Raw genomic sequence first — 27,980 nt, 5'->3', positions numbered from 1 at the left:
GATCCGGCATGAAAAGTAGATGTTTTGAATATCACATGAAAAGAGGGGAAATTCAGAAGGAAACTTGGACTCGGCGGTCGTTTGACGCATCGTTTCCGCGACGTCAGTCGCTCGTGCCTTGAGCGAAGGGGAAAATGTCGGTGCGCTGGGGTCCGTCGTGCCACTAGTGAGTTTCACCTCGGCTCTCCGTTTGTCCCCAGCAGATTTTCCTCCGCATCAGGGCTAGGCGACCCTCCCGTAGATTTTAAGCGAAATTCCCGTAAGGAGGAGTGCTCGGGTGACGTTCGCGCTCAGGAGATTCGCGGATCCCTTCGGTGCGTGCCTCAAGAGCCAGGCAGTGTTTTGTGCGTTCATCGTACGTCCATTAAACCACAAACATGTCAGTTACGATCGGTTTGATGGGAAAGACGGAGTTCGTCGTCGGGGGCAAATACAGGCTCATGAGAAAGATCGGATCCGGATCGTTCGGCGACATTTACCTCGGCATCAACGTGTCTAACGGCGAGGTAAGGAATACCGTTCCGCAAGCTGGCCCCCGTTGCCTCTCCGACCTCCCACCACCCTCAGACTTTTGTCCCTATTATTCGCACACGATGTCCACAACAAACTGGCACTCTACCGCCGAGAGGCCCGTTATGAAACGGCACGACGCCACTTCTCTATTTAAGAGCGAGTCCTTGTAAAAGTCGCCTAACTCTTCCTCGCCTGTGGGCTGCTGGCTGCTAGCTGCTGGCTGCTAGCTGCTGGCTTATTGGCGTCAACGTGTATTGGACGGAATAGAGCAGCCTTTCTAGCGTGTTGCACAGTGAAATCACTGCATAAGATCGAGCAGTGCTTTGTAATGCTGTTCTTTTCTAATCTTACGTGTCCACAAGTTCATGAAGTTGGTTGAGAACTGACCAAGTAAACCGAATTGTGTCTTCTAACGAGTTCGAAATACAATATTTCTTTGTTCGTCAGGCTTGCAAAGAGCAAATATTTTGCTGTTAATGTGCTGACCGTCTAAACAAATTACAAACACCTTATAATACAATTAATGGTAGTTGGTGATTGTCAAGATTTTTGAAATGTTAAAAAATTGAATACGATAGGGCATTACTTTACTGTACAAGGATGATTTTGAAGATATAGCTAACTTCTTCGTTACTCTTTCTCGGGAGCAGAATTGAACTATAATGAACTCGCATACGAGAAGCGAACGACGTTACTTGGGCAGGTGGTGGAGATGATTTTTATCTTTTTACTTTTACCCGTAATGTATTTAATGATAGGCGACTATAGTTGCTGTTACTAGTGAAAAGGTTAATTGCTCGACATATCTGTTTCTATCCTTTTACCTGTACATGGTGAATGTCTTCGATCTCTTGCTACCTTATGAAAATATTTATGTATTCGAACTGTAGTCGTTGTTATCAATGAAAACATTGACAACCCGGTGGTCACCAGTGAATGGCGATCGCTTTATCCTGGAGACCACCGTGACGGTCGATGCGTTAACTGTTTCCGTGCTCTTACTTCTACATGGCGAATGTTTTTGATCTCTTGTTAATTTGTGAAAATCTTTCTGTATTTGAATTACCCCAAGAAAATTAATTTCAATTGTTTCAAAGCAAATAAACGTCATGAATTTTTAGTTCTTTTTAATTAGTTTATCTATTTTTGTGTTGCCAAGTAGAAGAAAATCAGCTTACTGAGTTTAACTCTGGAATCACTTGACTTAATGCTGTTTCATAATATTGCTGTTTTTTTTTTTGCAAGTGATTGTTCGTGTAGGTTGTACGATAGAATCATTTCATAAGGCGACATATTGCTTAAACGGTCTTCTATATTTTACTTCATTACTGGCAAGTCGTAAATTATCCATTTGCTGCTCACAGAGCCCTGAACAAATTTGTTCCCAATGGTGGAGAAAGCTGACTCGCTTTACAAAAATGTTTAGAAACTGTTTCAGCTTTCACTATTAACACTACCAATTGGAAGCCTATTAATTGGTTTTGTGATTCCATGATTGCCATTTACATCGAAATTCATTTGTCGATAAAGTGTTAAGATAACGTGTATTGTAAAACATAAGGGTATTTAATTTGTTTATTTTATCAATAATGAAAGACTTTCATAGTCTTATAACATAATTTGGAAAAAGAAGAATAGAAAATTCAATAATTTTTCTGTTTCCACCGTTTATTATGGTCCCTGGAATTTATATATAATTAGATATTTAACCCTTTAACTACGACGGCGTCCGACTCGAGAATGTACCACTTATATGAAGAGCTCAGCCACGGAGTGCTCAAATTTTATATGAATACGATATTCATTTGTCGCTTTGAATACATGGGAATGAAGAGGGCCACTATAGTGGCACTTCATAAAAAAATGTCAGGCGGGAGTCACATTAGCGGAGCTTTGTAAAATACATCGGTCATGCGGAAGTCACTATAATGGTGTTTCGTAATTAAAGGGTTAATTTAAAATTACAATGCCATTTTATCAATTTCTGGACCAGAATGTTTTAGTATTAACGATTAGAAATAATTTATTATTTACAATTAATAAAACTTAAATTATTACTTTGCAACCTCGGCGTAGTTGAGAAATGGTGTATTTAACAACATTCTTCACTTGTAACTAAACGCTGCTTTAGGAATACCGTTTATTCTTTATTTACTTAGATGTAATTACAGAACATCTTTGTTTTATGTTATTATGAAAGAGGCAAGTTACCAGTTATGAGGTATGTCTGTTATTTGATTTGGTCTAAACATTGAATGTGAAATTATTTGACGGAAAGTCAACTTTGATAAAGTGTATCCGTGACACATATCTTGGAAAGATTTATTTACGTTAAGATATAATACTTAGAAAAAGGTTTATAAATCCCTAAAATATTTATATACACAACAAAAACAATGTAAAGAATTTCATTAAATGAATTTTTTTAAACAGAATGAAAGTTATGACCGGTAGTCGGTTGTATAATATATAAAGAAAATGTCCCATCCACAAAGGGTCAATATTCCATAAAACATTAAGTGATTGTTTATCAAGGACTACTTAGCAGGTCTGTATCTTATTAAATAGAGAGAAGACACAGAGACAATTGTTTATTTGATTTCATACACTATTGCAGTCATGCACCTTTAATGTATGTGCACTAAGTTGAGGTTATCCAAAATACATATACTTCAAATACTAAAAAAGAGCAACCTGCCAAGTAGTACTTGATAAACAATCACTTAATGTTTTATGGAATATTAAAACGATATTAAAGACTCTGCGAAATGCAATCAACGTCAATAAAATAGAACCTATACCAAAAAGGAGTATTCCATATAACGTTTTCATACAAAAAGGACTGAAATCATATTACAAAGCCATGTATACAAATCGCAATTACATATCTACTTATTTTATCAGCGGAGATTGACATCATTTTAATGTGTTTGTATGCGAGCTTGAAAATGTTACTAGTCATTCGTATTCCAATTTATATTTACTTACGATCAATTGTCATTTAACCCTTTATGGACGCGTGTCTGTATAAAGTAGCTTAAAGGGCTTTACAAAAAAAAAAGTCGCGTCCACAAAGGGTTAATATTCAGTAAAACATTAAGTGACCATTTGTCAAGTACTATTTGGTGGGACCCTCTTTTTTTTTTTAGTATTTGAAGTATATGTATTAATCTCAGCGATAGTGCGCATACATTACAGATTCATGACTGCAACGTTATACTAAATCGAATAACCAATTGTCTCGGTGTCTCCTCTCTGTTTAATGAGATGAACAATCTTAATGTTTAACGGAATATTAACCCTTTGCGGGTGGAACTTTTTCCTTGTAAAGGGTTTTAGGCTACTTCCTGCAGACACGCGTCCGCAAAGGGTTAAATGATAATGAATCGTACGTAATTATAAATCGGAACACGAATGCATGGTAACATTTTCAAGCTCGCATATAAATACATTAAAACGATGTCAATCCCGACGAATAAAATAAGTAGATACGTAATCGTGATTCGTATACTTGTCTTTGTAACATGATTTAAGTACTTGTATGGAAATTTTATATGTAATACTCATTTTTGGTATAGGACGTTCACAGCATTCCTCTACTCAGCGAAGTATTTTTCTTGGGATTTCAGAAGTTTTTGTTTTTATAACATTAAGAGCAAATAGAGTCTGAAAGAGAGTAGGTTTTGAATTTGCATAGAACATACAGGGAAAATAAGTTTTATAATAACACAATATATAATTAGATGTAAAACCCATGGATGAGGAAACAATAAGAAAATTGCATTCCATCTTAATTATGATATGCTGGATTTTTCTAAATGATTGTAATATTGCTTCTTGAACTGCCTGTCGATGCTGACATCTATCCGCATTGTACTATGTGCCAAAGCGCTACTTAATCCACCAGTTTTAATTAAACTAATGACCTGTACGGTTTAATGATGGAAATCTAGAAAGAAAAAAAATTCATGTTATTATTGTACTTGACAAAATACTGACCTAAATTTGTGCAATATGTCTTGGATTCTTTTTCTATATTATATATAATTTTCATTTAGAGTATTAACGAATGAATGTAAAGCATTAAATGAAGTTTAAATAATATTTTACATTTATTTTTGTACGGAAATATTTAGGTAATAACAATTTCTAAGAAAAATACTTGTGTAAGGACAGGGATATTGTATGTTAGAAAAGTAAAACTATTCGATGGATAGATGTGTACTAAGCATAAATAATTTGCGTAACCTACCTTATAATAATATACTATATCTAATGTTATTCTTAAAGTCATTTCTTTCAGAAAGGATATAGGGTATGCATTCGGTGGAATCACAAGGAATATTAAAACTGTACGCAATCAATCATTATATATATATATATATATATAAGGATTTACAGAAAAAGGAAATAAGAAAACCATTGGAAATAGTATGCAGTGTATTATAATGCAGCCCATCGAATCACAGTATAGATGGATGCAGTCAATAATTGATATTTCTTAAATATTATTTTCTTATCCTTTTACATGTTTTTCCTAAAAATTAACTTATATGTTTGATATTTTATATTTATGATTGCTCTAATTAGAGCAATTCAAATATATAAGTTAATTTTTAAGATGAATGTGTAAAAGAATAGGAAAATAATATGTAAACAATGTCAAATTGTCCGATACATAAATCTATCCCCCAGAAAACAACTTTGGTGTAAAAATAAAAGACAAGTTTATTGGGTCATATTGATAAAAAAAACCAATAGTTTCATGTTTGACCTACAAAAGTAAAAAGCTCAGGTATCGGTGACAGGTTTAGGAGCAGTTTTAATCCGCAAACTGCCTACTAACGTAGTGAAATCAGTAACCGCATGACAAGTCCAAATTAAATTTCATGAAATAAAAATTATCAAAACTCTGAGAAGTCAATAGCGATAGTCAATCAAGTTCTGAAAAAGCCTGAAAAAATATAGCAAATTATATTCTTGCTGTCGAACATCTTCCTCGCTTTATGGCCTCCTCTCAATTCTGCAGGTTGATTTTGGACAAAGATAGTCAGAATATACTCCTATACCATCTATTATATATCCATTCTTGTCAACCGATGTACACTGGCGGACATGAATGCCTTCCCATCATGCATTGCCGTTCCCGTGTCTGCAGGGAAAGGCATTCGTGTCCACCGCTGTACAAATGTTTATTAGCAAAAAGCAAAAAACACGTATTTCCTCATTTTTTGTGAGCAGCCACATGGCGTAAGTGGAACTCAAGTAGGAGTGCTTGTTTAATGGATGTTACAAAAAAAATGTCGCCTGAAGGGTAGTTCACCCCCTTGAGGTGGTGTAGCATTACTGGACAATATTGTGTTTTCACCGTCCTTATACGGAATACTTTTATGCCAAGTTTCGTTGAAATCTTTCCACTGTTTCTACGAAAATTAATATAAAAATCGAATTTTCGCCAAACTTTGAGGGTTGTTTCATCCCTTAAATGTGGACTATTGCACATAAAAAAAATACGTGTCTCTTAGATTTTTGTGTTCTGCAACATATATGAGAATCAATAAGATCGGCGGCGGGCACTTGGGAATGTTTCCTTGTAAGTATTAAGCTTAGTACAACTGTTACATTTCAGAACGAACCTATCACTGCCCTTTTCTCTCCTAGCCCAGTGACGCTATGAAAACGTGGCTTGAGGAACATCTCGGCTTTGAGTGTGTCAGTTCGAATATGAAAATTTATCCACGTGTGCGTTCGTAGTGAGGGAGACGACGACTGAATTTGATCAAAATGACGGTCCTGAAATTTGAACTGACCACAGTATCTGAATGCATTCGTCGACTCCGATGATGTTGGTCATAAAAGAAGAAAAAAAAATCAATAAAGCCATTCATATAGATTAAAGAGCTTATAAAGTTTTTTTATGGTAACACTGACCGTCTAAAGAAAATGAAATGTATGTTAGAGCGATGTTTAGAGAAACAGAGGGTAGCGCGCTGTTGGCGCTGGTGTACAATTGACACGTGTACAGTCGATGCCAATAAACTTGTCTGAGACGCTACCGCATCTCTTGTTACTACGAATGGGCTGCAGAATCTGCACTGCATATTATTTCCAATGCTACATTTGTAAATCCTTACAAATTTAGGTAGTGATTTAATGCGTACTGTCTTAATAATGCTTATATTCTATATCCATTCTGAAGGAACTGAAAATAAGAATAACATTAAATATGTTAAATTATTATTATATAGGTTACGCTTAGATTAGCAGCTTAGTAGAGATCCATCTATCGAACAATCTTACATTTCTAACATACCGTATCTCTGTCCCTAAAAATGAAGTTATAACTTACATTTGAAAATCATTTGACATTATTTAAATATCATTGTAATGTTTAGTCTCACTTTTAAAATAGTTTTAAATTGAGAAAGACAGCTTGGTATAGAAGAATTTATAAATCTATACTGTGCAATAGTGATTAGTTAGTACAATTCAAAATGCGTACTTTTTTAATATTTTATTCCCTTTAAAAAAGGTGTACATTGAATGAAAATCCTAAGACATTAATATCAATATGCAACGTAGAATACACCGAATATCGTTGCATGTGTTTTATTATATATGGCATGGTGCCTTTCAAAATGAAATAAAAGTAATTCATAGTATGCACGTTTAGATTATATCGATATACGGTACACGTATATGTTTCATCTTTTATTTCAAGGTGCCTTCCGCAGATTGAATTACAATTGATTTTTACTGTTTACATTCTCCGATTATAGTTTAGTTTGTGTATTTGAAATGAAATCGTGCGATATACGTTATTGATTAATTTTATTCGAAATCGTACATTACATTCGGGTAAAAATAAAAGTGCACGCGTGTAGCGTAAACTAAAGAAATTGCGTACTATTAACGTATCTTGTACTTTCATCCAATATACAGGGTGTCTCAGACCTCACGAACAAGAAATATATGACAATAATCTTTATTTAATTCTGAAAAAGAACATCCAATGCGAACTTGAATCCGAACTGTAGTATTAAGGTGAAGTGAGACCCCTCTCAAATAAGACACTTTTTTTAAGGGTATTGGATAGAACTATCTGAAATCTTGATACATGACTCGTGAGCATTGACGAATTATCCTGGCAATTTGAAAAATTGGATTTTTGAAAAAAATTGTTTAACTTAGCCCAGACCAGAGCGAAAGTGGCGCCGAGATCTCATATTTCGAACGATATCCAATTGTTGAAGACTCTAATACGAAAAACGAAATAGAGAAACTCGCATTTGAACGGGATAAAGGCAAAAGAAGTGCCTTATGTGTTTCTATGCTAAAACGATGGGAATACGAGGTCCCGGAGGGAAAATTTAATTGACCTGGAAATCACAGATGGCGCAGGGGGTCCCTCTGCAGTCAATTAGAGCCTCAGAAACCATAAATCCAAGAAATTTCTGGAGTTTTACTTCGATTTCTTTATAATTATTGTACAATAACGACAGATGGAGTATGCCATTTAGTACAATACTCGATTCAATTCGACATGGCCGTCAATGTAAAAACGAACGTCGGCAACGTAGGCATTTAGAAAAATCTTCGTTATCGACGTCGATCAAGTTCCTCGACGTGTTTCATTTCACCTCAAATCTACAGTGGTTAAAAGTTAACCAATTACGATGTAGGATTAGTCAACGAACAAAACGTCCCATTACCTGTATCACCGTTTACATTCAGTGCTTGTAGTTAACAAAAGACGTGCGTTACTTGTTCCCGGGACTCTTGAATTTTATCGCGATAGAACATCTAAGCAAGCTGACAGGATCATCGAAGTAACGATAACACAAAATGTAACGATAAGTCTATGTTGCGCTCAAAATTACACTTAGCCCCAGAAACGATAAGCAAAAAGAGTCTCATGTTAAACGATATGTGGATCTTAAAATAAGAAAGGAATTGATTTGAAATTGAGATTTGAGCTTCACTATAAGGTAATACGAATAATGAGATGTTTGTACCAGCACTGTTCGGCGAATAATTTTGATTCGTGATTGGTTAACTTTAAACTACTGCAGTTTTGAAACTATATTTTGGGATTCTACTTACAAGGAAGGTACTTGAGGTGTCGCCCTCCGATTTTGTTAATTTTTAAATATGTTATAGAGGACTAAAATCTAAGGGATCCGTGTTTTTTTTTTTTATCGGCGGATAAACACTTTTAGGGGGTGAAATCATGCTTCAAAGTTGGCCGTGCAAGGGGGTGAGTTTGCTGTTTCATATAGAAGCACTCGACCGATTTTCATGAAATAACCGTAAAAATGTAGGGAATGAAGAATTATGAAACATGCATTTGGAATTTTTCAAAAAAATTAATTTTTAAGGGGTAAGCCACCCCTTTCAATGCTTCTTTTACCCCTTACGCGAGCAGTAATTGCTCTATCCAAATGAAACTTGGTTAATTTATAGACCAGAACAATACGAAAAAAGCATATTTTGGTTTTTTTCGAAAAACGAATGTTAAGGGTTGTAACAACCCTTTAATAAAATGATGTATAATCTCGTTTTAAAACCAGCTTTGTACGACTTTCTCCTGGACTTAAAGGACTTTAACGATTAAAATTAATAAAAGAATACGATCAGGTACCATCCGATACATTTGACGGGTAAATTATCCCTTGGATTGAAAGGAATATGATTCGTAGAATGTAAAACAATGTAATCCGTCTACACGATTCATCCAGACATGTGATTCACTTTCTATTTTTCCTTCAAAGCTGGTTTTAAAACGAGATTGTACATCATTTTATTAGATGGGTTGTTACAACCCTTAAAATTCGTTTTTCGAAATCAACCAAAATATGCTTTTTTGTACTGTTCTGATCTATAAATTAACCAAGTTTCAATTGGATAGAGCAATTACTGCTTGCGTAAGGGGTAAAAGAAGTATTCAAAGAGGTGGCTCACCCCTTAAAAATGAATTTTTTCGAAAAATTCCAAATGCATGTTTCATAATTCTTCATTCCCTACATTTTGACGGTTGTTTCATGAAAATCGGTCGAGTACTTTGATATGAAACAGTCAACTCACCCCCTTGCACGGCCAACTTTGAAGCCTGATTTCACCCCGTAAAAGTGTTTATCCGCCGCTAAAAAAAAAACACGGGTTCCTTAGATTTTAGTCCTCTGCAACATATTTAAAAATGAAGAAAATCGTAGGGGGACACCTCAGGTACCTTCCTTGTTAGATATTCTTTTGCAGAATTAAATAGAGATTATCGTCATATATTTCTAGTTCGCGAGGTCTGGGACGTTCTGTATACTTTTCTAAAGGAAAAATGAAAATGATGAAAATACGGAAAACAGAAGTAAGATGTGTTTATACGAGACGTGTTTTTCATATTAATTTATGTAAATAATACTTACATGTTCAACCTAAATAGCAATGATGAAAAAGATGCTTCGTGAAAACTGTTTATATTGACCTTCAGTTGTAATTAATGTTCCTCTGCTTCACCGGTAACAGATACAAAATTTTCCACAAACTACCATTTGTCTTCATTATATTTTAATATTTAACATTGCGACGTGGTAGAATTCTGCCATCACAAGTCAGGGCGCAGCGGTGGCGGTGAGTACCGAATTTTCTAATTATTTCATTTCCGCATCGATTGACGACCCTCGAGATCATCTTGGGCAATCATTAGTTGTAAGTATTTGTTAGATGTATTAGTTTTATTATAGGGATTGTTATTTACGTGTATCGAGTAAGATTTAAATTTCGAGCCACTGCCGCTATCTATCCGAGTCGAGGAGGATTACTCGGGTAAGGAACTTCCATCTATCGAGCCACGGAAGGAATTTCAATGAAATTCGGGCATTTAAGGTGAAGTGAAACACGTCGATAAAAAAGGTTTTTCTATATACCCACGTTACCGATATTCGTTTTTATATTGACAGCCATGTCGAATTGTATTGAGTATTGTACTAAATGGCATACTCCATCTGTCGTTATTGTACAATAATTATAAAGAAATCGAAGTAAAACTCCAGAAATTTCTTGGATTTCTGAGGCTCTAATTGACTGCAGAGGGACCCCCAGCGCCATCTGTGATTTCCATGTCAACTAAATTTTCACACCGAGACCTCGTATTCCTATCGTTTTGGCATAGAAGCGCATACAACACTTCTTTTGCCTTTATCCCGTTCAAATGCGAGTTTATCGATTACCAGAGTGTTTTAAATTATCGTACAATTGTCCTAACACTTCGGTTTCTCATATTAGAGCCTTCAATAATTGTATATCGATCGAAATATGAGAGTTCGACGCCATTTTTTTCTTGTCTTTCGTTCTGGTCTGGACTAAGTTAACAAATTTTTTTCCAAAAATCCACATTTTGAATGTGTTAGGACAATTCTTAGATGTTCAGGAGTGACGTGTCAAAGTTTCGGACAGTTTGGTCTAATACCCTTAAAAAAGAGTATCGTATTAGAATCGACTGATTTGAAGGGGGTTTCACTTCACCTTAGGGGGATGTGAAAGTGGCGTCGAAGAGGTTTCGTTTATGAAACTTTTCTCCGAATTGGGTTTACCGAATCATTTCAAACTTCACAACGTGAATATGGAGACTATAAGGAAGGTCCTGAAACTCATGAAATTTCATGAATGTCAGGACCTTCCTTATAGACTCCATATCCATGTTATAAAATTTCATACGATTCGATACACTCAGTTCAGCGAAAAGTTTCATGAACGATCGACCTCTCAGGTGCCACTTTCACATCCCCTTAAGTTGAAGTGAAAAAAGTGAAATCAGCCGATTCAAATAAGACATCGTTTTTTAAGGGTATTGGATAGAATTATCTAAAACTTTTACACGCGACTCGTGAGCACCTAGGAATTATCTCAGTTAGTCACACTTAGCTCAGACCAGAACCAAAATCACGTCGAGCTCTCGTACTCTGAGAAAAATTCCCGTGTAAATTTACACACTAGATCATTGGTTATTTTGATGCCACAATTAATAACAGTAAAATTACATTGTCTGGGTAATATCACATTCACCATCTAAATTTATACAAAGTGTAATTTTATATGTATAAATTTGGGGTGTAATCTTCCAATCGATGGTTATATTGCTGGGCCTCGTGTGTTGACCCAGAAGTAAACTTATTAAAACATATTCTACATGACAACGTAACCATATTTGTAAGATACTTTCCTGTGTAGGTACTTACTTCTTTCGCGTCAATTCGATAGCACTAGATTGAGGCAAGTCGGCTCCGTAGATTGCTTGAATCTTCAAGGGCCAAACGTACGCAACTGCTAATGATGCGCCACGCCACGCCACGCCACGCCACGCCACGCCACGCCACGCCACGCCACGCCACGCCACGCCACGCCACGCCACGCCACGCCACGCCGTCTATGCTGGGCACGTTTCGACGCGTTTAGCATTCTTCTCAAACGAGATGTATGGGGATCACGTGATTGAATTTAGACGATTTGATTGGCTAATTTTACATACTATTATATATCTTACACAGCAACATATATCTAAGGTGATGTGAAACCCCCTTCGAATCAGTCGATTCGAATACAATACTTTTTTTTTAAGGGTATTAGACCAAACTGTCCGAAACTTTGACACATCACTCCTGATCATCTAAGAGTTGTCCTGACACATTCAAAATTTAGATTTTTTAAGACAATTTTTAACTCAGCCCAGACCAGAACCAGAATGGCGTCGAGCTCTCATATTTCGATCAATATACAATTATCGAAGGTTCTGATATGAGAAACGGAAAGGTCAGGACAATTTTACGACAATTTAGAACACTCCGGTAATCGATAAACTCGCATCTGAGCGAGATAAAGGCAAAAAAAGTGTTGTATGCGCTTCTATGCTAAAACGATAGGACTACGAGGTCCCGGAGGGAAAATTTAATTGACCTGGAAATCAGAGATGGCGCAGGGGGTCCCTCTGCAGTCAATTAGGGCCCCAGAAAGCATGAATCCAGAGGGTTTCTGGAGTTTTACTTCGATTTCTTTATAATTGTTGCAGGCAAACGACAGGCGGAGTATGCTATTTGGGACAATACCCAATATAATTCGAGACAGCTGTCAATATAAAAACGAACGTCGGCAACGTAGGCATTTAGAAAAATCTTCTTTATCGACGTCGATCAAGTTCCTCGACGTGTTTCACTTCACCTTAAACACTTTTTTGTTGGAAGTCCTATCAATATGGCCTCGAAACTTTGGAATGAAATCTGAAGGCATCATCGATAGGTATATAGATAAAAAAAAAAAACATGTGTTTACTAAGATCATTCAGTCAAGAATAGTCTATTCACGTTTGACATTGAGTCAACATCGATCGGTTATCCATTTCTGATGAAAACTAAACCTTTAACTAGTTATGCGGGGGGGTATTTACTCAAGAAATTACGGATTTTATTGCTCGAAATCATGAGGAAATCGCAAACAGAAATCACGAAATCGTTGAAAATCACCAAACATTGCCACAATTTTAAAGAATTGTATTGTTTATCATATGACATTAATGGCAATTGGTTCTCAAAGAAGGAAATAATTTTTACTGATTTCCGAATTAATAGCCTCTCTCACTTATGTCTTGTGTACGGTCATCGCATCAAATGTTTCAGAATAATTTCTCAAATAATTTGCCAAACATTTAGAAATTGGATTCTTAATTCTGTCTGTCGTGAAATGTCTCAAACAAAAAGTGGCAGCTTAAATCTCATCCTGTATCCCATTATATGATACTTTTTAACTAAACATGAAATATATATTGTTCTTACTCTACTTTCAACACACTAATATTTTAGCAATTACAAGCTCATCGTTTTGTCAACCTTGAACGTCTGCTAGCCCTATTTCTGGCACATTAAAAATGACACATACCAACAGATTACATAAAGCTGATGAAATCGTTCATAGGAAAAATATGACTGGCCTGAAAATGTGGGAAAAGGGGGTGACAAAATGGGTGAATCAACTATAGAAAAAAAATGAAATGACGGAAAATAGTTTTTTTAAATTATAAAAAAAGTATTTAGATTCCACGTTATTTTTACATACAAGAAATATTTAAATGCCTGCAAAAACACCTTCCTGTAAAAAAATGGTACCGAGTATAGAACCGTTATAAATTCCCCATTTGGAAAAAAAAACTATTTAGATTCCATATTGTACTTCTGCATACAAAAAGTTCTGAAATCGTATCACAAAACCAAGTATGCAAGTCACTAGATACTTACATCTTATATGATCTGCCATTAGTTTATGATTTATTTTTTCATTTACAGACTAACGCCTTTAATAACCACTATTTTCATACTATTACCGTTAATTATATTTCAGGTGATGTGAAATCTCAGGGGTCAATCGTTTATAAAACTTTCCGCTCAACTGGATGTACGAAATCATTCCGAATTTTACCACGTGAATATGGAGACCCTAATCCTAAGGATGACATCCATGAAATTCATTTTTTTGTTATATATAAAAATGAAAAAGATGTTTATTTAAATGATTTCAATAAGTGAACTTCATGAATGTCGGGACCTTTCTCAGGATGTCCACATTCATAAGGTAAAACTCCAACTGATTCGGTACATCCGATTTGGAGAACAGTTTCATAAACGAGACCCCCCAGATGTCCTTTTCACATTACCTTAACACGTTCCCGCCGGCGCCAATTTTCATTTGTTTCCCCCAACGGCGGCACACAAATCTATGTCGCGCTTCATCTGGCGGCGCGCATTTCTCGCGTGTTCAGACTTGCACGCGCTTCTTGTTTCTTCAGTATTACATTGAGCGCTTACTTTGCAAATTATGTGACTCGTGCCGTTTTTTATATCCTAACCACAGATTTCTGTTAGTAAAAATAACTAAAAGGTGGTTAGAATATTTTTTTAAATTTTGCCCTTAAAAATATTTTTTTAATTTTGCCCATAACATGGATATGGAAATAAGTGATTCGTCTCATGAATGTGTAAATAGAGGCAGGAGAAACGCATCAAGATTACGAATACTTTCTTCCTCTTCAGGCGAAGATTTTGTTAACGTAAACAGCAACGTTATGAAATGTTCCTCGGGGGAAGATTTGAGTGTTGAAGTTACATTCATAATACTGAATTTTCATGTGTGTGTTATTAAGCAAAATTTATGTTCATAATACGTTATTAATTATAATTTTTATTCAAAATACACGTTTTTATGTATGTACGTTAAATTATCAGTGTCTAATAGCACAATCGAATGCGAAACACAGGTAGTACACGCCGCCCGATGATGCGTCTAGCGCGAGCCACCGGTGGTACACGCCGCCCGATGGCACAATCAAGCGCGAGCCACCGGTGGTACGCGCCGCCCGATGGCGCAATCAAGCGCGAGCCACCGGTGGTACGCGCCGGCGTGAACGTGTTAAATGAAATTAATTGTTAATTATAAATATGTAAAACGTTAAATGATTTACCATCGAGCACTGTTGTACTTCACGGGGCTGTGTTTTATTGACAGCAAGTTTCTTTTGTTATGTTTACTATTGTGCTTTAGATAGGGTCCTCTTTAAAAGTCCAGCATTCTCGTTTCCTTTAAACCGCAATGAGGTGATGTGATACTACCCAGGCACTGCACGAAGTGGAATATCCGTATATTTACTGTTTAAATTAGGTCTATAGGTAGAGTAAATGTATATCGTCCATCATCCACTTAAAAAAATATCTTTTGTAAGTATATGGATTTATTTTATGTATATGGCTATAGAATATGTCATGGATATCTAAACGATATATATAAATATCTATGTCTCTTATAGATGAAAATGATATATCCACTACTGATCTACAAATATCTACTTATTGCTTAACGCATACAAAATATACAGTATGTCTGCTAGACATCTACCAAAGGTTAATCAACATCGTTGATAATATGTTTAGAAAAATAAAAACTCACCTCATGTAACCTAACATTTTTAATACATACTTAATGTTTATATCTAAATTTCAACTTGATGTAACTGTTAATTTCGTCCATACTGATTTTTTATTTACTTTCTCTTTGGCTGGTAACCATACATCATGAGTTTTTACCACTGTGTAAATTATGATGCATTCCTAGGCACCGTATGAAGTATAATATAGTTGACGTACAAATTAGGACATAAGTACGTAAAGCTTACATCATCTATGGTATGCATAATAAAAATATCCCGCGAATATATATTTAAATCTTTTTCACGCCTATATTTTCAGTACATATATCACAGAAGTCTAGATAACCTGTATTGAAATCTGAACTATTCGAAAACGTTAAATTGATAGTTTATATTCAGTTTTCACAGACTTATAAAAATATAGGTACCCTGTAAAAAATTGCGCACATTTAAATGAAATATCTTTAAATAATATTCACAACATTCATGCACTTTTAGTGTATAAGGTTGTACTAAAATTATGAGTTGAGTATCTTGAAAGTGAATCGGTATACATTTATTATACACTTTGTGGGGTCCTTAGACAAATTAACACTAGAACTACCAACTACTGGGGTCGAAATGACTTGTTTCAAATGGCTCATCCTGTATAAAAAAAATCTGTCGGTCTTTCTAGTGTTAAAAAGTCCGCATCACCTAGAGGGAGACGTGACGTGCTACCGGGAGGATCGCGCGGAACAGAGAGAAATGGCAACGGCACGCGTCAAAAAAGGCGCGACATACGCCGAACGCGCGATTTATCAGGGGGGTGACACTCCTTATGGGAGGAGTGTAACGCGGCAGTTAGTTCACCTACTCCAAACAAAGACTGCGCTAGTGTCGTGACTTCTTACTCCAATAGAAAGAGAACAACAGGGAAAAAATATTCTGACCAATAGCAAGAGACTCCAGGAGGCGCAGCGTAGATGCGCATGAAAATAGTTGGGACAAGTGAACCCAAGTGAACCAAAGTGAACCTAACCTCGATTAGTGGCAATATTTTTACAAGTTTCGATTACCTCGGGGATTAAATCGCGAACGTGAGTTTGTGAGTAAAAGTGTAAATCAAGAACAGTTTGTAATTTCTTACTATAATAATTGTAATAATTAAATACTGAATTAGATACAGAAACTAATTATAACCAAAATTAAATTTGTATAGAATTTGTATAACGAAAAAAAAATTATATATTCATAATAATTAATATTTTTATCTTAATATATATTTTACTTTTTGACTAATGTTTAATATAATTATTTCAGTTCTTACAGTGATTTAAAACAGGCGTTGCGCCACTGACAATTTTGTTACTTCTTTTATGTTTAATATACCTGTCAGTTTAAGCAACGTCTGTTTTAATCGTTGCAAGTACTTTTTAAATTCCGAAAATATCCCTTCGTTTAATAAATGAATTTGAATAGCCTGCCAAATAATTTAGTTCGCGAAAGAGGTTTACTCCAACCGAAGATGGCGGTAGTGCATAAGCGTTACACCCCAAGACATGGCAGTGTCACCCCCCTGCGATTTATCGCGAGCACGAGAGCGTCCCGTGAAACACAGCGATCTAGGTACGCAATAAATGATAACTAGTGCAGAAATCCCTAGGAAGTGAATACCATGCCTTATTTCCGATTCCACAACTGGGGGGCTCGTCCCGGATCGTGAATGCACCTAGCAACGCGAGTGGAAACGGCGTTAGCACGTGTGTGTGGTGTGCGAGGGATAGTGACTTTCGGTGCCGGCGAAGGCGTCGGACGGTTTTTCAAGAACATTGACGATTCTGAAAGCACGAAGTAATAGACGAGAGGCACGGCGAAAACTGTGACCGTGAAGGAACGAAAACCAGGACGATGAAGGTGATGACGCAATCTACGTAGTGGCGCATTGAAAAGACGCAAGTCTAACAACTTGATATTCGCTGAATGCGAATTTCAAAACGACGAAAAGACGCAAATCTAATGAAGTTATTCACTGAGGGTGAATCCCGAGACGACGCAATAATTTGTTGAATGGATTGACCGTTAGGGCAGACCAAAGAACGGAGTATACTCATCGGAAGATTTGTTCGAGCTGAGTGCTCGTGCACCAAGAAGTGACGCGGTCTGTTTTACCGGCAGTCGAAGCTGAGCGTCGAAGACAAAGAAATCGCCCCTGTTTGATCGGCGACAGTAGGCGAGGGTTTGCGAAGAAACATTGGGCGACGAATGCGCATTACCGAGTGTGACGACGGCCGATCGTTAATGAATTGAGGGCGAAACTGCGGTGAACCATGGCGGACGAAGGTTAAGCGGCGGATGAGAACGAGATGTCGGCGGAGGTGTCGAAGGCGAAACTGGAAGAACTAAGACTACCGCTGACAGGCAGCAGGGCAGTTCTAAGGGAGGGACTGCGTGGCACCTTGAAGGAGGAAGGAACCGATTACGACGGGGCCGACGACGAGGAAAACGGTAACGAAGTTGACGTCCAACAATAGGTAAACGTAGATATTCCGTCGAAAAGTGAATTGATAGCCCGCCTACGCGCATTGAGTTTAAGGGTGTCAGGCAACACACCCGAGTTACGAGCCCGACTGAAAGCCGCGTTGGAGATTGAGGACGAAGAGGACGAGGAACCAGGTGCAACAGCGACTCGGGGAGCCGACCAACGAAGAAGAGGATCCAACGCTAACGTTTAAAGACGTAGAACCCACATTGCAACCGTTCAGCGGGGTCGGCACGCAAAACTTTCAACGATCGCTGAAGAATTTTGAAGAAGCAGCTGACCTTTGTGCCTGGACCGAAGTACAATGAATATCCATGACGTTGATTAACCTTCTATATTCAAGGTGTAACAGAACTCGTAGTTACGTTTTATACAGCGCTATCCTCGTTGAAAAAGGAGTCGAAAAGTCCTGTACTATGTTTTCCTACAGTGCATAGATTTCCTGTAATAACTAAGTGAACCGCGGCCAGTCAGTCCTGTTCCCGAACGAAAGGCATAGCGAAGAGGACACCGGTAAGGCTCCTACGCCGCGGACAGCTGAACGCAACCGTACTGGCGTCCTCTCTGTTATGCCTTCCGTTCGGGGACGCGATCGATTGGCTGTGTTTCACTTAGTTATTACAGGAAATTTATGCACTCTAGAAAAAAATAGCACAGGACTTCTCTTTTACCTTTTTTACGCAAGGATAGCGCTGTATAGACCATGACTACGAGTTCTGTTACACCTTGTATATATATTATGGATCATATCCGGACATCTAACCTTTAAGTGTATCTAAAATAGAGTTCATATCTATTTATATGTCTAACTGTCTATCTATCTATATCTTATATACATTCAATAAACATTTATATACGGGTAATATACGTATATTCTACTTTGTGCGTTGCCTGGGTAGCGTCATAGAAGTTCTGTTTGACATTTTTCCGAACTTCGTACATCGAATATACAATTATTGAAGGCACTGATATGAGAAACGAAAGTGTCAGAACAATTGTACAACGATTGGCAACGCTCTGGTAATCGAGAAACTCCCATTAGAATGGGATAAACGCAAAAAAAGTGTCTTATGCGCTTCTATGCTAAAACAATGGTAACATAAGATCTCGGGGAGAGAATTTAGTTCACACTGAAATCACAGATAGAGTAGTTAGAGTAGGCAGAGTAGAGGGTACAGGCAATTAGAACATCACAAACCATGAATACAGGGGATTTCTAGAGTTTTACTTTGATTTCTTTATAATCATTTTACGGAAACGACATATGGAATATACCATTTAGTACGGTACTTAATATAATTCGACCCAGCTGTTGATATAAACACAAACGTCGGTAACGTAGGTATTTAGAAGAATCTTTTTTACCGACGTCGATCAAATTTCTCAACGTGTTTCACTTTACCTTAAGGTAAAGTGCAATCTCCCTCAAATCAGTCTATCCGAATGAGACACTTTTTTTTAAGAGTATTCAACATCCTGACTCTTTCAAAATTTGGATTTTTCGAAAAAAAATGTTTAACTTAGCCCAGACCCGAACCAAAATAGCATCGAGCTCTCATGTTTCAATCGATATGCAATTATTAAAGACTCTAATATGAGAAACCAAAGTCCCAGGACAATTGTACGACAATTTAGAACACTCTAGTAATCGAAAAATTCGCATTTGAACGGGATAAAGGCAAAAGAATTGTCTTATGCGTTTCTATGCTAAAATGATGGTAATACAAGGTCTCGGAGTGTAATTTTAGTTCACATGGAAATCGCAGATGGCGCTGGGTGTCCCTCTGCAGTCAATTAGAGCCTCAGAAACCATAAATCCAAGCCATTTCTGGAGTTTTACTTCGATTTCTTGATATGTATTGTACGAAAACAACAGGTGGAGTATGCCATTTGGTACAATATCCAATATAATTCGACACAGCTGTCAATATAAAAACGAACGTCGGCAAGGTAGGCATTTAGAAAAATCTTCTTTATCGACGTCGATCAAGTTCCTCGACGCGTTACACTTCACCTTAAGCGTTATTTTCCACAGGGAGTAGTACCGTTCCAATAAATTCATGTGAATTTGAATCTGTTTTGCTGCAACCACTGCACTGAATGAGTGACAATATATGGTTGTATCATCTGCGAATAAGGCTGTTTTTGTTTGAGGGAATGTTGGCAGATCATTAATGTACATGTTAAATAAGTTTGGTCTTACTACTGATCCCTCTGGTACTCCGGCCACAATGCCGTATCTTACTGACTTCACACCATTGACTATCACTTTAAAATGCCCATTTTGAAGATACAAGTATGAGTTTGACAAGAATGAATGGGAAACTATATCGAATTAATTTATGTATCAGACGACAGACGATTAGACGGCTGATCTAAATCTTTGGCGGTAAACGTATTACTAGGTCTGTTATATACTGAGATGACGGAGATCTTATTAGCTAATCTAATGCCTAGACTTTCTATGATTAGCTTTTTACTAAATATAATTTCTTTAAATGGAACGTCATTCTTAATTAATATTGCTACTCCACCTGCTTGGCTACTTCGATCCTTCCTCATACATTTATAATTTGTACTTTTCGGTATACATTCTGGATTCGGTCTCGTTTCATTTATGAACGTTATATCTATATTTTTGCTGTTAATGAACTCTATAACTTTTCCTATTTTGTTCCTAAGGCCATTTGCATTCCAGGTGCCCATTACGGAGTGTTCAACTTGTCACAAAATTCGATGAATGTCTCGAGCGTTTCCATTTGCGTTGTACAATGTTCTAATCTAAGATTTCTACCTAGAGCTAGCATGCCTTTGATGTTGCAAATTCCGTTTATCTCCTTTAGCTCATCAATTGTTCTCGTAAGGTCGTTCATTTCGCTATTACAATTTTGATTATTACTCATTTCAAAAGGAACTTGAGGATGGTTGATGGTTTTATATGTACCTGTGGTTAAAATCTTATTATCTATGGTTGATTTATTCTGGATCCACGGGTTGGTCAATGTTAGATTCGGGGTGCCTAGTGCTGGAAATTGCCTAATGTCTACTATGTCCGGGCCATGTTTATAACTGCTCTGTTGATGTTTCGGTTTCGACGTGATCCCTCTCCTGAGCCACTCGAGCCTCTTCTCGTACTTGGCGCACTTGGCGCACTTCGCGCACTTCGCGCACTTCGCGCACTTCGCGCACTTCGCGCACTTCGCGCATATAGTGGATAGGGTGGCGTTGACTGGGTGGTCATCTCCGCAGTTGACGCAGGTCGCTGGAATGTCTTTGGATTTTGTACAATCCTTTGTTAGATGATCGTCTGCGCATTTAAGGCATGCAGGTTCGGCAAAGCGGATGACTCTAAAAAATCTGAAAAAATTACAGGCTCTACAAAACGAAACGTACTTACATTATGCCAATCATGGTCTCGTTATAAGCTCTCTTACTTAAGAAATCAATGTTATTCATACTAAGTGTCGAACGTTGGCGTTAAGTATTCGGTGCCATTTGCGTATGCTTTTTAATGTATTTGGCGCGAAACCGTCCCAGTTTCCCGATAAAGAAATCGAAAAATTCTCTAGATTCATGATTTTTCATGTCCAAATTGACTACAGAGTGCCACTCTACTCTATCCGTGATTTCAGTAGCAAATAATTTCCTCTCCGAGACCTCATATTATCATCGTTTTAGCGTACACGCGCATGAGACTTTTTTGTCTTTATCCCCTTCAAATGCGAGTTTATCGGTTATTGGAGTGTACTAAATTATTATAAAATAGTCCTAACACTTTCGTTTCTCATATCAGAGTCTTCAATAATTGTATCTCGATCGAAATATGAGAGATCGATGCCATTTTGGTTCTGGTCTAGGTTAACAAGTTTGACTACGGAGTGTTACTCCGTATCATCTGTGATTTCAGTGCGAACTAAATTTCCTCTCCGAGACCTCGTATTAACATCGTTTTAGCATAGAAGCGCGTAAGACCCTTTTTTGCCTGTATCCCGTTCAAATGCGAGTTTCTCGATTACTAGAGTGTTCTAAATTGTTATACAATTAGCCTGACACTTCTGTTTCTTATATCGGAGTTTTCAATAATTGTGTATTGAATGAAATATGAGAACTCGACACCATTTTGGTTCTGATCTAGGCAGCTAAAGATTTTTTTTTTTTAACACTAAACCTACCACCGACGGGTCAAATTGACCGGTTTAAATGGTATTTCTAATGGGGGTATAAATCGTCGGTAGGTTTAGTGTTAAATCGAAATTTTAAAACTGTTGGAATAATTTTAGGTGCTCACGAGTCAAATGTAAGAGGGTCGGTCCAACACCCTTAAAAAAAGTGTCTTATTCGAATCGAGTGATTTGAGGGGGGTTTCACTTCACCTTAAAAGTGTTGCCAACTGCTATACCGAACTTGTCGGGTCCGTACCTATTATGGGCCACTTTACATAATCTGTTTTCGTTTATACCTTTGTACGTGGCAGAACACAAGCGTTATCGAAGCGTTGGCAATATTCTCTTTAGTGTACCACTTTCTAAGAAAACATGAAAGGACCGTTCGCCGTCGGTCGCTAAACCGTTTAGCAACACATCTACGCGCAGCGAACTCATAAGTTGCCCAATTGTTGTTAATAATTCGCTCAGACTGTAATGGCCTCGAGATGTTTGGCCGATCGTTGATCATGTGCGGAGTCTTTATTACGGAACTGTCTGTCGTGTACGAAACTTATTTCACTTGTTCCCATATCGTTTTTATCGTTTCGTTTTTTCGTTTTTAGGAAGTTGCAATTAAGTTGGAAAACACGCGGGCTCGTCATCCACAACTCCTGTACGAGTCCAAACTATACAAGATATTACACGGCGGTGTTGGCATCCCTCACATACGCTGGTAACTATATAATTGGATTTAGGCAAAATCGTGCTAAATTTGATCCACGCTTCGAGATGCTATAAATAAAACATGATGCATTCTGAAGAAAAATTGTTTTGCGCTAGGTATGGGCAGGAAAGGGAATACAATGTTCTGGTGATGGATCTTCTGGGTCCTTCCCTCGAGGATCTTTTTACATTTTGCTCGCGGAGGTTTACTATCAAGACGGTTTTAATGCTGGCCGATCAAATGATCGGTAGAATCGAATACGTGCATTGCAAGCATTTCATTCACAGAGATATCAAACCTGATAACTTTTTGATGGGCATCGGTCGTCACTGTAATAAGGTATCATTGGCTATTTTTTCTTTTCCTACATGGTTGTTAACATCTTCGACGAGGAAATTTCACGCAAGATTTTTCTCCTCGACTGATACATCGAATCTCTTGTTTCAGCTGTTTCTAATTGATTTTGGCCTGGCCAAAAAATACAGAGACAGCCGTACGCGAATGCACATAATGTACCGGGAAGATAAAAACTTAACAGGCACTGCGAGGTATGCCTCCATCAATGCACATTTAGGTATCGAACAGAGCCGTCGAGATGACATGGAGTCCCTCGGCTATGTGCTCATGTACTTCAATAGAGGATCCTTGCCTTGGCAAGGTCTTAAAGCAGCTACCAAAAAGCAAAAGTATGAAAAGATCAGCGAAAAGAAAATGTCCACGCCAGTCGAAGTTTTATGCAAGGTCAGTTACAGTATTCCATGGGTTTATTTTTTCAATGGTAACGATATCCAAACGCAAACAAGTCAGTTTTAAGTGAGAGACATATGTTAATACTTTTTTTTTACATATAGTAGTTTATAAAGTAAAAATATATCATCGAGCAGAATGCAGACGTTTTATTTAATTTGCTTTCTAAAACTTTATTCTTTTCAAATATCATACCTTCGATTTTAGTATAAAGATGTGAGATTTGGAAATGGGTAGAATGTTGAGACGATAAAGAAAAAATGTAGACCGAGTATTGAATGGCAAAGTCACATTTTTTCTGCAAATTAACGGACAAATCTGCACGAAAGAAAACATTTTCTAACTTTTAAGGCGATACGAATGTTGCCTCCAAGGTGTCAAGTTAGTTGTAAAACATTTCTCCTATCTGGATACACCGAGTCGTTCAAAACTTTAGCCTATAAATATGGAGACGCTAACGAAGGTCCCGATGTTCAGGAAATTTCATAACAGAAATTTCTATATAATGCTGTCTCGAATTTTCTATGTAATTAATCTTGTCTTCGTTAACGTCGGCAAACACTCAATGAAAATTTCCTTTTTTTTCTTGCTATAGTGGTGGAGCGGGTAATAACATTTCGAACAAAAAATATATATTTTTTTTTATTTATTCCAAACTAGAACCAAGATGGCGTCGTCAAAGCACTTATTTGATATTTTACGCCTTTAGAGAGCTTACAATAAAAAAAAAATGAAAACTCGGGCATAACAATTTAGAACACCGTGGTAAACGAACCTTACGGATTTATGTTTGGAATATCGAGAAAAACGTTATAAATGAGTACAGCAAAACTGTCGAACATCCCACGAGCAATACGTGCTCTTAGGCATTTAGGGGTAACGCTAAATGTAGTGGATGTCCCTGCTGGGAGATAAAGTATACAAAATCGCGAGTTCAGAAGACTTATTGAATTTTATGTTTCGATCTCTTTGTACTTATTCTACTGAAATATATGGAGTATGGCATTCCGTACGATATTCAATATAGTACGATGCAGCTGTCGATATAATAAGAAATGTCGGTAGTGGTTTCAAATGGTATATAGGTTAGAAGTCTTTTTTACCGACGTCGATTAAATTTGTTGGCCTCTTTCATATCACTTTAATACCAATGACATGTATTTACCTATGACTTATTCCGCATCGTGTCCCCTATGTGACATGGCAATCGATGCGTTAAGTACAAATGAATTTTTCAGGGCTTCCCTGCCGAGTTTGCGATGTACCTAAACTACACGAGGGATCTGCGTTTCGAGGAAAGTCCAGATTACATGTATCTACGGCAACTGTTCCGTATTCTGTTCCGTACGTTAAACCATCAATACGATTACACATTCGACTGGACGATGTTGAAACAAAAGACGGCAAGTGGTACCGTAAGCGGCGGCGCGGCCGCAGGAGGTCCAGGTCAGGCGGGCCAAGTGATTCAAGCTCAAGGACAAAGTCAGCCATCCGCTCAGGTCAACGCTCAATCAGGTGCATCCAAAGTTACCGATCCCGATCGGCCCGTAACTTAAACTCTAAACGCGTCTCTCTAAATATCTTACTTCAGTTTAAATGTTTTTCGCAGCATTAATAGTCCAGTAGTTTGCAGTTTACTTCGTCTCTGAATGAGCCAATGTAAACGGTATCATTTTTAAAGAGAAGGAAATTGAGGCCTCTATTCGTCACCGAACTTTCTCATGTAATTCACTGTTCGTCTCACTCATCAAGCACTTATCGTCCATCCGCTTTATACTATCGCGAATCATGTGCTCGATGTTTAGGTTAAAATAATGGTATCAGTGGCTCGATTACGGATCCGTGATCTTAAGTATCTTAAAACACGGATATTCTTAGATTGCTCGCAATGTAAAAACGCGTAAATTATTAGGTCCATGGGAACGTCCGTAGAACATTTTTTTTACTTCTTGGTGAGTCCAATCTCGTAAGCGTGTCAAGGTTCCTATATATTTTTTAAATCAAGTATCCAAAATAATTATTTCAGAACAAGTCTTGTCCTTTTTGTTTTTTTTTTTTTCCATTTCCGTAAAGTTACTTTATATGAAACCAAGGATTAAACCGAGTCCTGCTGATTGTTCAAGTATACGATACTTTCACTACTTTTTAGAATTTGATTTGTGTAAGAGTTCCATGAGCTTTCTATATTTTTTAACTGTTAATTCTTGTTAATTCTCGACGTACGATATTGAGCGATCTAATGACCAGGTCTCCTTCAGATATGAAATACGTTTTTTGGTTTTGAGATGGCCATACGATGCGAGAAAAATATTTACTTTCCGGGTTCTTTTAAAAAGTTTATCGAGGTGATTGTCATTCTTTATACAAGGAACTCTATTTTTATCACGTATAAAAGTTGTAGAACACATTAACGCTAGCTCAACGATCTGTAACGAAATAACTTTTCGATCAATCGCTCACGAGATAATGCTACTCAAACTAGAGTCATTTACAGTGAGGGTTTGGATTGTTCTTTTCCACGACATAGTGCAGCACGTGTTACTTTTGTATATTCAGTTGTGAAACTGAACACATGGTTCATCGAAGGAATGTTCAATTACAGGTTATTGCAGGTGTTTCAATTTCTTTTACAAGTATAAATAATGTTTATACAGTGTGATTTCATCGTGTAATTCTGTCAAAACAATGTTATGGAAAAATAACGCGTAAAACGTTTTTTTTTCTCACAATTGGCCACTTACATAATAAAATCAGATTATATATTGGAAAAATTGCAAAGATGTTAACTTACAAAAAGCTGATCGAAGGGATTAATTGTTAGATCACCCTCTATACTTGTACATAGTTAACGATCTAGAGTACGTTTTATTTACTCCATAAGTAGAAATTATATGATGACGCTGTGGACGTGTAATCAGTTAAATATTTGAAACTCGTTTTGCTTGTTCTTCCAGCAGAAACTATGATGACAGTAGCTGATATCTCGCAAATTAGAGTCCAGTTAATAATGCACTTTTAAAATTAGTTAGAATTTAAGACCCTAGTAGCCCGAGCCGGTCATTTTTAAATGATGACTTCAGAAGCGAAGAAATCGCATGAAATTTCCAACCGGTATTTTTAGAAAAACGTGACACTTTACTAAGAACTAGTACTGAAAGAAATTAGATAATTACGATATGCATCATTGGGTCAATTTTTCACGAAACGTGCACTAGAAAATGAGATATCATTTTTTGAAAATCGACCCGTCAAGACCGTTCACTTATTTAAGTATTACATCCATAAATACAGAAAAGGAAATATAAATCCATACTTTATTAAACAAACGTTCTTAATTGAGGTGTTTTTAAATAATTTAGATATTTAAAAAATAATACATTTATAATTACTAACTTGACTTTAGTTTGTCAAAGCCCAATTTGATACAAGACCGATGTTGCTAGTGCAACATAATCCATAGCTGCCACTGTGGAGTTATTGCGATATCAATCTATATCAATCGCTAAGATCCTGATTTCTCTCGTAGTCCAAAATCTCACTTGAAAATCGACCGAGAGAAAAGGATAGATTGAAATTGAGTACCCAAGCCAATACACATACCTTGATTTTCTCGTTCGAGGGCCGTTTAACAAAGGGGCTCAGACATTCAACTTTCGAGTTTGAATAAAATTTACTAAACTTATAATGTGTAATGCAAACTAGTAAATGTTTATACACAAAATAATAAGCACCCCCTGTTACGCAGTTCCGAAAAATTAGTCATTAAAAATTTAGCTGGACTGTAAAATTATCAAAAATTCGATTTACTGTGAATGACATTTTTTTTTGTGCAACTTTGTTGACCTCAAGATGATGCGAAAGGCGCTGAGAAATTTATACGAGGTCAATGAATAAAAATTCATTTATACCCTCTTTGGTGGTAACGTCAGTTTGAATACTCAAGTGGTAACATAAGCTGACGCGTCCAGTTACCGACATTTATACTTATGTTGAAGTCTTTTACAGTCTACGTTGAGAATTATACAAACTGAAGCGTTTCATACGTTATTTTCGTAAAGTAATAATGAAGGGATCGATGTAAAACTGTCGAAATCCTGTGAATTCATTATTCTAACGTGTGTGTAGGACCAACGTCGCCATCTGTGACGTTTAGCTGCAACTTAATTTTTGCTCCAAAAATATGCGTTATCCACGGGGCAAGCTAGCATTCTCTTGTAATTGTTGGTGAAAGTATTTTCCATATTTTCCCATCTGATACCCATTCTCTGTAATATTCCATTTCTGTGGTATTCTAAATTGTTGTAGCTAGGTTCTGAAACTCTTCATTTTCTATTCCAAGCCTCCAAGAAGTGTAAAACATCGAAAATGTGC

General features: G+C 37.0%; 1 protein-coding gene across 1 annotated transcript; it reads left to right on the top strand.

The window, feature by feature from the left end:
• Positions 1–93: 93 nt before the first annotated feature.
• On the top strand, positions 94–27,925 carry LOC105700408 (casein kinase I). Its single transcript, XM_023432576.1, has 5 exons — positions 94–506; positions 22,762–22,871; positions 22,979–23,201; positions 23,310–23,603; positions 24,848–27,925. The coding sequence occupies exons 1-5, from the start codon at positions 378–380 to the stop codon at positions 25,163–25,165; spliced, it is 1,074 nt and encodes a 357-aa protein (XP_023288344.1). The 5' UTR covers positions 94–377; the 3' UTR covers positions 25,166–27,925.
• Positions 27,926–27,980: the final 55 nt, after the last annotated feature.

Source organism: Orussus abietinus, unplaced genomic scaffold, assembly GCF_000612105.2.
Source record: "Orussus abietinus isolate OABI.00-Male unplaced genomic scaffold, Oabi_2.0 scaffold367, whole genome shotgun sequence".
Lineage (NCBI taxonomy): Eukaryota > Metazoa > Arthropoda > Insecta > Hymenoptera > Orussidae > Orussus > Orussus abietinus.
Note: the sequence above shows the minus strand (reverse complement) of the source record. Positions and strands in the feature narration are given on the sequence as shown.